Below are 11,328 nucleotides of genomic sequence, written 5' to 3' on the forward strand. Positions count from 1 at the left end.
CTATTGGTAATACCAGGGAATACCATCATACCACCGCTACAAAACTGGGCAAAAGAATGTAAAACTTGATACATTTCAACTTGAAAAAGACGCATTCCAATGAATAGGATAAAAAAGTTATTATAACGATGTTTTAGCTAAAATTCACCGAAGAAATAGCCCTATTTACCGATATTCACACCATATGTCACAGGAATTATACATTTTGGTTTTGACAACATTTTACCTGCACTTGTGCAAGATAACGGATATTTAATGGCTAATATTTTACCAATTATGAATATCAAAAACCCAAAAACCACAATTTGGGAAAAAATAATAAAAACCACACCAACAATAAAAAGTAGAAGAAGTTTGAAAGTGACATGCCCGCCAAAACTCTTTCAGTTGTCAAGTTTCAGTTTGACAAGTATTTATTATGTCAGCGTGTTCCTAAACTATTACCAGTGTACTGGCCTAATCGCTTAGGCCAATGATCGCTTAGGTTTAAGATATTTTGATTTATGTCACACTTGACAGTACACTGATATTTTTTGGAAACACAACCCATATATAGTCAGTGATGCCAACCTGCAGATAATTTCAGATCGGTGAGGAACCAATAGAAAATCTAGAAGTGTCTATCCTTACGCCATCTAGTTAAGATTGTTAAAATTAAAATTAAAAAATATAAATGAAAATCTCTCATTGGGTCAAAAGCGTGACCTTTTTAGAAAACCTAATTTCCCATAGTATTTTAATTTTACACTCTATGGTAAGCTTTTTTATTTAAAGCTTACAACATTTTTTATATATTCTGGCAACATTTGCTCGTCCTGTCATTGAATTTGATGAAAATAACGGTCTTCAAAGAGTTGAGTCAAAATCGTCTGAAATTTGCTCCGAAAAACATTTTAATTTTTTTTACTTATTTGGAATAATTGTCTGAAAGTGAACATCGCATCCGTAGTAGCAGATATTCAGGCATTGAATAAGTAAGAAAGTAAGTGGATTTAAGTATTTTTTTAAATAGTATTTAAATTTTTTATCACTAAGGTAGTTTTAAGAAAAAATCGGGGTGTAAAGGGTCGTATGTGGGGGAAATTGGGCCGAATATGGGTTTAATAGGGACCTAATTTGGATGAATTGGGACGCCTATGGGTGAATTGGGTCTTTATGGATAGGGTTGTCACGATGGATATATTCTAGTATTATTATTTTATCATCATTGTTCGTACAGGTGTTTGTTGTTTAAAGGGGAGAAAAACCATGCTTCGGCACGAATGGACCGGCTCGACCGGATACATACCATCACCTCATAGAAAACTAGCGTGAAACAACGCATGCGTTGTGTTTTGCTGAGTGCGTGAGGGATTGGGAATGTTAAAGATCAAGAACGCAAGTCGCAACACCAGACGAGTTACAAGACGATGAAGAAGAGTGACTCAATATTTATATAAAAATATAATAATAATGTGATAATGCTTGATTGGATGTGTTGTTTGATTTTGTACTATTTCTTGTATAATATATACCTCATACCTATAGGTACAGCTATGCCAAAAACATTATTTCATATAAGTACCTACCTGAGTAGGTAGTACCTATTTGGAAACATCAGGAAAGTGGCAGCCCTAGCAAAAATGTCTATTATATATTATGTCTATGATTAACCCCATATGCGTCCCTTTTCACCCCAGACTGTGGGTGAATTGGGTCTAGTAAGTTTTTGGACCTTTTTGTATATTTTATTTAATAAACTAAAATTGTAATGTATTGCAAACAAAACTAGGAACCACCGGAACTCAATGATAAAATTTTTTCTTATTAATCTTAAGATAATCCATAAAAATCAATGTTAAACTTGGAAAGTGACCCGATTCCCCCCATTTTACGGTATGTATACTCAGACGTTAATGTAAAAACGCAGCGCTGCTTTATGGGATGAAGACAAGAAACAAGCATGCCTAGCGGGCCACGGCCCGCGGGTGGCCGCGCCGCGCCCGCGCCGCCCGCCCGCCGGGCGCACGCCGCACGCTTAACGCAGCGAATGACTCTTGAAAAAAAATTACACATGACTGAGTTTTGACATTGACAGCTATTTCTGTTTTTTTTCTGACGTCATCTTCAGTCATCTTGCTAAAAAGTCGATGTGCAAAATTCTGAAAACTAACAAAAATCCTACAGGAACACCTGTATAAAAAGTTAATAATATAACGATTAAATACGGCATAGCACTATGGCGGATCCAAAATATGAAAATCTTCCTGGCATTGTAACTATTACAGCTCAAAACAAAATATCGATTTTTGTGCGGGTACCCAATACAAAACGACTTTTTCCGTTTTTTAGGCCTACGACCAGCCCGATGTATATGAAACCGGGGATCTGCCGGAGGCCGATCAGCCCGAAACTGCCGAAGAGGAGGAAAACGAGTGCATCGAACAGTTGCACTTGTCCGTGAAGGACTCTTTTAACAAATTTAAAGGAAAGTTCTTAACGGGCACCGTCGACTTCTCCGATAGATTAAGCAGGAAGACCAGAATAGGATACAGGTAAAGCTTTTCTTTGTAACTAGTTTAATACTTTACAAAATAATTGACTGTCTGCCTCCGACAAATTGTTCATTAGCCAAAGAACTTTTAAATATTTTTTTTATAAGATTATGACATATAGGAGGAAAACTTAAACAATTTTGTTTCTCTGTAAATATAAAGATTTAATGTATAAGCAAACAGTAAAACATTTAAAACTATATGTACAACTAAATAAAATAATAATAGAATAACATAAGTACTAGGGATTGCAATCCGGTGTCATTTTCAATCCGGACCAGATTTGACCGGATTCCCATCAATCCGGCCAGATCCGGGTGGATCCGGCCGGATTGATGAAACTGAACTAAGAAGCGGAAATCATTCTATTTTTGCTTTGCCGAACTTCTAGCGCTCCAAAGAGTAGTAAGTATAATAGCCTGCAAGAGTGGAATGGCGAAGGTTGGTATCCTTAGCGATTCCAAATCGGCTGTCCAGGCTCTCATTCTTAGTTCCTCTCATCACCTGGCAGTGCAAACAAGGGCGGCCCTTCAAAAACTGCATCGCAGAGGCGGGAGGTTTCCCTGTTTTAGATTAAGGTGCACGCAGGTTTGAGAGGGCATGAGAGGGATGACCAATTAGCCAAGGAGGCCGTGCTGGGATTGAAAAGGAAGCCTGACTACGATCTGTGTCCTGTTTCATTCGTCAAACATATCTTAAGAGTGGATACGATTGAGGAATGGGACAGAAAATATGAAGTGGGCGGGACGGCTGGAGTCACGAAGCTCTTTTTCCCAAGACGTGTTGCTGCTGCATACAAAATAGTAAAGAAAACAGACATCCTACACTACACCTTTTCAGCTTCTCATGAAAGACTAGTGTACTAATCGGCCTCATTGTCATTTGTCAGCAAAATAGAATCATAAAAAAGCGAGAAAAAGCTTTTTCACTAGGGGTAACACATTTAAAGTAAATTATTCATGCAACAACCACATCAGTTTGCCACCAATTGCTAACACCGGATCCGGTCGCCGGATCTGGTATATTGGGACCGGATCCGGTACCCGTAAAATGATGCCGGATCCGGTGATTTACCGGACCCGGTTATCCGGATTGCAATCCCTAATAAGTACCTGTAAATATAAAGAAACGACAATTACGTTTATAATTTAAATCCTCCAAATTGAACACAAAATATATTTTCTCTTAGAACATTTTTTTCAGTTCTTACAAACTTGACATTGCCGTCCTTCAAAATTAAAATATTTTACTTTTCTGTCGCAAACATACCAGATTACTCTAAATAAGAAGTTTTAAACTTACATGTTTATAATGTTCACTAATAGATCCGGAGAATGGGAACTAGCAGCTGAAGGTGAGCCAGAAAGTACCCTGGAACGCTACAACCGACTGAGGTGTGAGTTCTCGGAGTTGCTGGAACAAGTGACAGAACAACAGAACAAAGCTACTGAGAGTGAGAAGGTAATAATTGATTCTTTTGTATAACATAATCATTTTCAATATGTTGGATTTAAAATTGTTAAAATTAGAAAAAAATACATGAAACCATAATTGTAACAAAAATTTTGGGAATCGGTTCACAAATGGCGGAGTAATCATTGAACATACATATATAATATCCACGGCCAAACATATTATAACCTACTCCTTTTTGTAAGTCGGTTAAAAAGCTGATTTATTTCGATTTTTAGGATGAACATTCCAAATTAGCAGCGCAGATCAACACAACAAAGAAACTCCTTGAAGAACTAAAGCTAGAAGAGGGAGAACATATTGATCCAAAGGCAGAAAAATTAAAGTTAGTATTTAGCCTAAAATACTGTATGGACTACAGACTACTACTACTTCTAATGTAGAGCTGGTTAAAAAAAAACAATAACATAATATCTTATATCTTTAAACAAGCAATTGTATATATGTATATATATGTATAATAGGAATCTCGGAATCGGCTCCAATGATTTCCATGAAATTTAGTATATAGGGGGTTTCGGGGGCAATAAATCGATCTAGCTAGGAATCATTTGTAGAAAATTACATTTTATTCGTATTCTATCGAATACCGAGCAAAGCTCGGTCAAATAGCTAGTTTTAATATAATATGCTGAATACACATGAATAATAGCATAATACATATTACAATAAAATAAAATAATGGCAATAGCTAGGCACTTGAAATATTCAAAAAATCCTTAATTATATGTATTTGTACTTTAATATTTAATAATAAAATAAATATTTAAGTGGGCTCCTATACAAAATACACCAGTTTTTGCCTACTTTCGCTCTATAACGGTACAAAACCCTTCATGCATGAGTCCAACTCACACTTGCCCAATTTTGTCCAGTTTAGGCAGAGCAACGGGAAACCCAGAATACTGCGACAATAAGCATAAGCTGTAAAAACGTGTAAACACTTTTTTATAAGGGGGACTAAGTTTATTTCACACATTTCATTATGTTTGTGAACATTTTTTGCAGAGAATATCTGACTACCAATAGCAAGAAGAAGCAGGGAGAAATTGTGACCACACACCTCAAACTGAAGCCCGAAGTGAACCTCGCCCAGACCGCCAGGATAGCCCAGTTGGAGCACAGGTACTGTATTTAAATGAAAATAAAATAAGCCTTTATTCAGATACTTACATTTTGTTTCTTTTACATATTAATTAACTTTATACAGTAATTATTATTATCTACATCTGTACTTAGATACCCAGCAAATGAGCAGACTATTGTCAGAACCATAAGACGAGATAGGAAATTTTATAATAGCACACAAAATGTCTATGCAGTTCATGCCATGTCACAGATTAGAAGACAAAATATGCTAGTAATGCGATTGTAGGCAGTTGTCACTCGCCAACAAGTTTAAGACTTTTTATGTATACCTATGGAAGTGCTTGGGAATACAAATATTGTTTAAGATGCTGGATGGTTAACATGACTCATTCTTTAAACTATATTGCATCATTCAACTCCAGAGTTTTTAATAACTGTTATTATTTCATCATATTATTAAGACACAGACTAAGAGATATGGGATTACAGAAATTATCAAAATGCTGACTCATAAGTTATAATATATTGTTTGTCAATGTTGTGACTTGCAGATTACACAAGTTGGAGCAGGCAGCCGGTGTGAGGGATGAGGAGGCATTCCAAAGACTGCAAGCTGCTACGGGCGAGGTGAAAAACTATAAACAATTGTTTAAAATCATGCCTTTGCGACATTCATGCCTACTATGTAGTACATGCATAGTGTCATTTTCAGTCTTGCATTGTCTATAATTAATATGTGAAGTATTATAATAACACCCCATGCCGGTTTTGGTGACAGTGGCCGGTTTCATTGAAACCAGGCCTGTCACGCAGGACTCAAGGTAATTTTATGTTTCCTAACTATGCACAGTAGACAAGAGCACTCTCTATTCCTTTTAATGACGCGATTGGTGGCAGGCGCAGGACCGACTTTTTACATGCCCATCCAACACATGGATCATCTTACTCGTCAGTCTTATTTTCATATTAGGTTTGGAGCCAATAGGAGATTTTTAGTTATAATAAACTAATTCAATGTCGTATGCAGGCAACCCTGTGCGCTGCGGCGGCGTCGCTGTCGTCGCAGGCGGCGCTGCTGCGGCCCGCGGAGCTGGTGGCGGCGGAGGCGCGCGTCGCGGCGCTGCTCGCCAACGTCGACGCGCTCAAGGCCGCCGTCAAGCCCGCCGAGCCCGACGTCGAGGCTAAGGTGATTGCTGTCTTAGCTTTACTTGCTGTTCATTTAACTGTTTTCTACTATCAGGAAAAGTTTATTCTAAGGGTAACAAAAATCCATAAAGTATGTCTTGATTTTAAACCCCTCCCCTGTTTTTTTTTTCTCAAAAATTGTCAAAATACTGTTTTCTTTTCCGCATGACTGAAGAAACAGATGCCTGTCACCTAATCGTATGGCGCTGGTCACTGAACACTGTCACGCTATTTTTGTTCAATGCCACAGTTAGAAGTTAGCAAAATCGAAAGACATCACAACGAAGCGGTTAAGATTAGCTTCGATTAATTAGCAGCTAACATACCTAAAGTTATTAAAAATTGTTGTATGTTTCAGGTGAATGAGCTACATAAGCTATTGAAACAAGTCGACGGCATCTCGCACGGCGAGATCTTAGAGAGGATGGAAGCTCTCGAGGCGTTACATAATCAGGGTATGTTTCAATATCTAATGGATGTCGCACACTATTAACTCGCGTTTCACAGGAACTGTACTTTTAAAAAAAAAAAAACAATTCTGGCCATTGCTGGGATGTGGATAAGTGAAGAGGTAGCGGACTGATATTTAATTTTTCATTGTATTAAGTAGGAAGGAGTTTACATTTATCACACATTATTGCTTTTAATAAAGAAGTCGCATATTATATGCGATTGGTGTCACCAAACGCATATATTTTATATGCCATACCAATTTAGTGGAGTAAAGATGCAAATTCTATTATTTTGCAGCGAGCAATTTTGGGCAGTCCCTCACCGAGCTGGAGACACTGCAGAGCACCATCGCCGGCGGCGTGCAGAATAATAAGGAGCTGCTGCAGGGCATACAAGAGGTCTTCGCTCACAACATCGACAGCTTGCAGAAAGAAATTAAAAAGTTAGACGAGAGAATCGGCAAACTCGCCGCGGCATGATAGCACCGCCGACAGGAGACCTGGGTTGCTAAATTTAGAGTATACTTTTTCTAAATAGAGAAAAATATAAAAACGCTTATAAATTGTTATTTATGAAATATTTTAATCGTTTGTTCTATGGATCAATTGTTTAATATTGATTACATAAACAATGTAACCACTCTTAATTTTTGTAGCATTTTTCAAATAGCTGAATGCAATACATATTATTATGTTTGTAAAATCTGAAGTAATTTTCACTATTGCATATTTACCAGATTTTAAATAACCCAATACAGTTATGCAGAAAATGCTTGGGACTGTAATCTCTCACTGTGTTGCTTAATTTTCTTCTTAATTGTATTTTTTATCTTTTAAGTATTATCGATAGATTGAAATAATTTATTTACTAAATAAATTAGTTCATTATCTCATCTATTTGTTATTTAATCCTTCGATCGTGGATTCATGGAAATCTATTGTTATTCTATTGTGTCTCGCTCACCAGTCACCGGTGAGCTTATGGGGCTTGATGGGTTAATATTAGAATTTAGAAAGGTGCGTGTTATATTATGATGATCGGTACAGTAGTTGCCCAGGTCACATTGGCTAACATTTTATTTAAAACACTAGAGGTACTCTTAGGGTCAATTTATACTAGCACAGAGTCGAAGCGCATCGAAGCGAATTATTAAATCTGAACATAACAAATTCAACCTTAATTAACTCCAAAGCCTTAACGCACATATTTGATATTACTTCTGAGAATTTAACCACCGCTTTTTGGTGCGCACGCATTATCGCGCATCCAAGCGCACACAAATGAATCTACGCGTCATCACTATAGACACTCTGGCGAATCCGCGCGCATTCGTTCGACTTGTTGCGAAATTAGACGCTTCGACGCGCTTCGACTCTGCGCTAAATTGACCCTTAGACTTAGATACAGTAAAAGCTAGACTTCGCCGACTGCAGAGCTGTAGTTAAAAAAAAAACGGCCAAGTGCGAGTTGGGCTCGCCCATGAAGGGTTCCGCAGCAGCAATAAGATTTATTTCTATGAAATTAAAAGGTTTTCGACTTATTTTTATATTTCAGTTGATTTAATGAAAGTTAAATTAAGGTTTACCATTTAAAAAAAAAACTACTTGCTAGATCTCGTTCAAACCAATTTTTTTTTTTTTTATTTATAGAAGGGGGCAAACGAGCAAACGGGTCACCTGATGGAAAGCAACTTCCGTCGCCCATGGACACTCGCAGCATCAGAAGAGCTGCAGGTGCGTTGCCGGCCTTTTAAGAGGGAATAGGGTAATAGGGGAGGGTAGGGATGGGAAGGGAATAGGGGAGGATAGGGAAGGGAATTGGGCCTCCGGTAAACTCACTCACTCGGCGAAACACAGCGCAAGCGCTGTTTCACGCCGGTTTTCTGTGAGAACGTGGTATTTCTCCGGTCGAGCCGGCCCATTCGTGCCGAAGCATGGCTCTCCCACGTAAAATTTTCGTTGGTAGTTTTTATAGTAATGTACATCATATATTTTTTTTAGAGTTATCATGCCCCTACTTTAGAAGTTAGAGGGGGGGACACACATTTTACCACTTTGGAAGAGAAGGATTTTCGCAAACTATTCAGGTTAGAAAAAAATATTCGAAACCTCAATATGATTTTTGAAGACCTATTATCCATAGATACCCACACGCATAGGTTAGACGAAAAATATTTTTTTTTGTTACAGTTGTACCTATGTGAACCCCTAAAATTTTTGATAATTTTTCCATTTTTGTATCAAAATCTTAATGCGGTTCACAGACTACATCTACTTACCAAGTTTCAATAGTATAGCTCTTATAGTTTTGGAGAATAGTGGCTGTGACATTCGGACGGACAGACAGACATGACGAATCTATAAGCTTTTTTCCATTTGGCTACGGAACCCTAAAAAGCTGGGTTTTAGTATTGCCAGAGACTTAGTATATCTGGTCGCTGGTATTGCATAAAAAATTACATGAGAATTAATTTCAGAGCTGATGAAAATTAGCCTATTATGGGCCAACGCTAAAACTCGCTCGGGCGCACGCTCGCGTATGTATAAATGAAAAATAGTATGGGCAGCGCAGGCGCGTGCGACGGAGCGCGGACGCGGGCGAGGACGCTGCCCATACTATTTTTCATTTATACACACGCGAGCGTGCGCCCGCGCGAGATAGCATTGGCCCTTAAACTTACTTTAAACTAATAAAATTAATAAAAAATCTAAATGGTAAGAAAAGAAAAGATTTTGTGGGCTTTTGTTTATATTTTAAAATACGTCTTAGAACCTAAGCTTCTGGAAGAACCACTTGTTCTTGCCGCTCTTGTATCTCTCCTCGAATCGCACTCTCGTGTTGAAACGGAGCTTCTTGCGTTTCGCGGGGTCTTTGAGGTCCTTTGCACTGAACTTCTCGAAGCTGAAGTCAACTGAGTAACGGGTTGGCATGAGGTGGTTGTAGTTTACAACCTGAAATAAGAAAAAATGTCTGATGAAAAGAGAATAATAATGTAGCTTGTTTCTAAATTTAAGCTTTTTAGTGATTTACTTTTACACATAAAAATGACCTGTATTCTTAGTGACAATCTGAGGTTTTGGAGGCATATACAAAATGTTAATAACATAAACCAGTAGTAACAATTAAAATTGGAATAAGAGAAAAGACTAAAATAACAAGCACAGGTGCAAGCGAGAAATATGAGTCATGACGTAAAATTGTTATGATGTGAATTATGAATGAATGTAGCGGCATAATACTCTTGCTGGCGCATAATACATTTTATTTGGTAGGATTTTTTGTAATACAACTTTATTAGGAATGCCTTTAGCGGTATTAAATATGATAGGCGCGTAATACATTTTTATTATGCTGGTTTTTTAGTTTGACATATGGCGCCTAACTGCGAAACAACTTGTAGTTTGCAGTTTTGTTTTGTCGAATTTTATTTGTTTTAGTGTTAGAAGTGTGTCATGAATTAAATTAATTTATATTGTGATTTGTGTGGCATATGTTATTGTGTAGTTCAGACTTCAGAAATGGCATTAATTCAGATAAGAGTTAACTCTTTATTTTGACTTTTTAAAGGCACCATTATCAAACTTGAAACTAGAACATAATACATGGACATCAGTGCTGAGCATTTAGGTAAGTAGATTTTATACTCCGGCTTCCCTTCCGAAAATATTCACCCTCCGCCACTGATACCTAGATAACTTTCACAGGTACCAATCAATGTTTATGTTTTGTTTTGACAAGCTTGCTCTAATAGCTTTATTTTTTGTTGCTTAGTTATTAAGTACAGCTTAATAACTAAGCAACATAATTTAATATACACCCTTATCTGGAATTTAAACTAGGGCTTTACTTAAATTGGTTCCAAACTAAGACTCGTTGATCAGTCTCTGACTAGGTTAAGTACCTACTGTTTACATGGCAGACTGAACATGAATTATAAGTAACATACCTTGACGAATGGCTTGACTTTGGAGCGCTTGTGGATTTTGTTTTTGCCCATCCTCTTGTGGACTTTGCGTGGATACCGATCGATGCCGGCAACGAAAGCGTGTCCGTAGGGCTTGTCCGAGGTGCCCTCGTCGTAATTCTTGACGACGATAGCCTTGCGGCCCGCGTACCGGCCGCTGAGGACCAGTACGACCTTTCCCGGTTTCATAATCTTACCCATCTTGGGCGAACCTGCAACAAAACTAACCTTCAAACAATGTGACAGATTTCGTTGTTTACCTACTGGGATTGCCTTGATATGCTCGTGCTGCTTCTAGATATAGTAGTACTATCACACGACTTCCTTTAAATGTATATTTCCATCGACAAACTGTAAATAGTCGCACTCAAAAAGAATAACACTAAAACACCTTACGAGTTTCACAAGTAAGTTGGGATAAAAATCTTATCGATATATCACAGTAATTAGCACAGGCGTTCGATAAATATATAATTTAGGTCAAAACATCGGAAGTTTTCACAGATTAATTTGGATGTTTTTCGAAAATTTTCGAAACTCACACTCTTCGCAGTCGACAAGGAAAAAAAGACCACAAAGAGGTTGTCAATGTCATACGTCAAATATGAAAAACGTCACATTTATACTCTA

The 11,328-nt window shown here is 37.6% G+C and overlaps 2 protein-coding genes across 3 annotated transcripts; one reads left to right on the forward strand and one right to left on the reverse strand.

Moving 5' to 3' along the window:
* Positions 1 to 2,093: 2,093 nt before the first annotated feature.
* Positions 2,094 to 7,565, forward strand: LOC121733411 (dynactin subunit 2). The gene is made up of 9 exons (XM_042123654.1): positions 2,094 to 2,254; positions 2,332 to 2,534; positions 3,860 to 3,995; positions 4,226 to 4,332; positions 5,016 to 5,132; positions 5,648 to 5,723; positions 6,124 to 6,282; positions 6,640 to 6,736; positions 7,032 to 7,565. Exons 1-9 carry the CDS (start codon positions 2,219 to 2,221, stop codon positions 7,211 to 7,213), a joined length of 1,113 nt encoding a protein of 370 aa, XP_041979588.1. The 5' UTR covers positions 2,094 to 2,218; the 3' UTR covers positions 7,214 to 7,565.
* Positions 7,566 to 9,464: 1,899 nt separating this feature from the next.
* On the reverse strand, positions 9,465 to 11,328 carry LOC121733413 (60S ribosomal protein L27). 2 transcript variants are annotated; one of them, XM_042123658.1, is made up of 3 exons: positions 11,241 to 11,328; positions 10,681 to 10,910; positions 9,465 to 9,685 (listed from the first exon to the last, which is right to left on the reverse strand). In XM_042123658.1, exons 2-3 carry the CDS (start codon positions 10,897 to 10,899, stop codon positions 9,500 to 9,502), a joined length of 405 nt encoding a protein of 134 aa, XP_041979592.1. In that variant the 5' UTR covers positions 10,900 to 10,910; positions 11,241 to 11,328; the 3' UTR covers positions 9,465 to 9,499. The 2 variants fall into 2 exon arrangements, with proteins under 2 accessions (XP_041979592.1, XP_041979591.1); XM_042123657.1 differs by lacking the exon at positions 11,241 to 11,328 and adding an exon at positions 11,090 to 11,228.

Source organism: Aricia agestis, chromosome 13 (assembly GCF_905147365.1).
Source record: "Aricia agestis chromosome 13, ilAriAges1.1, whole genome shotgun sequence".
Taxonomy (NCBI): Eukaryota; Metazoa; Arthropoda; class Insecta; order Lepidoptera; family Lycaenidae; genus Aricia; species Aricia agestis.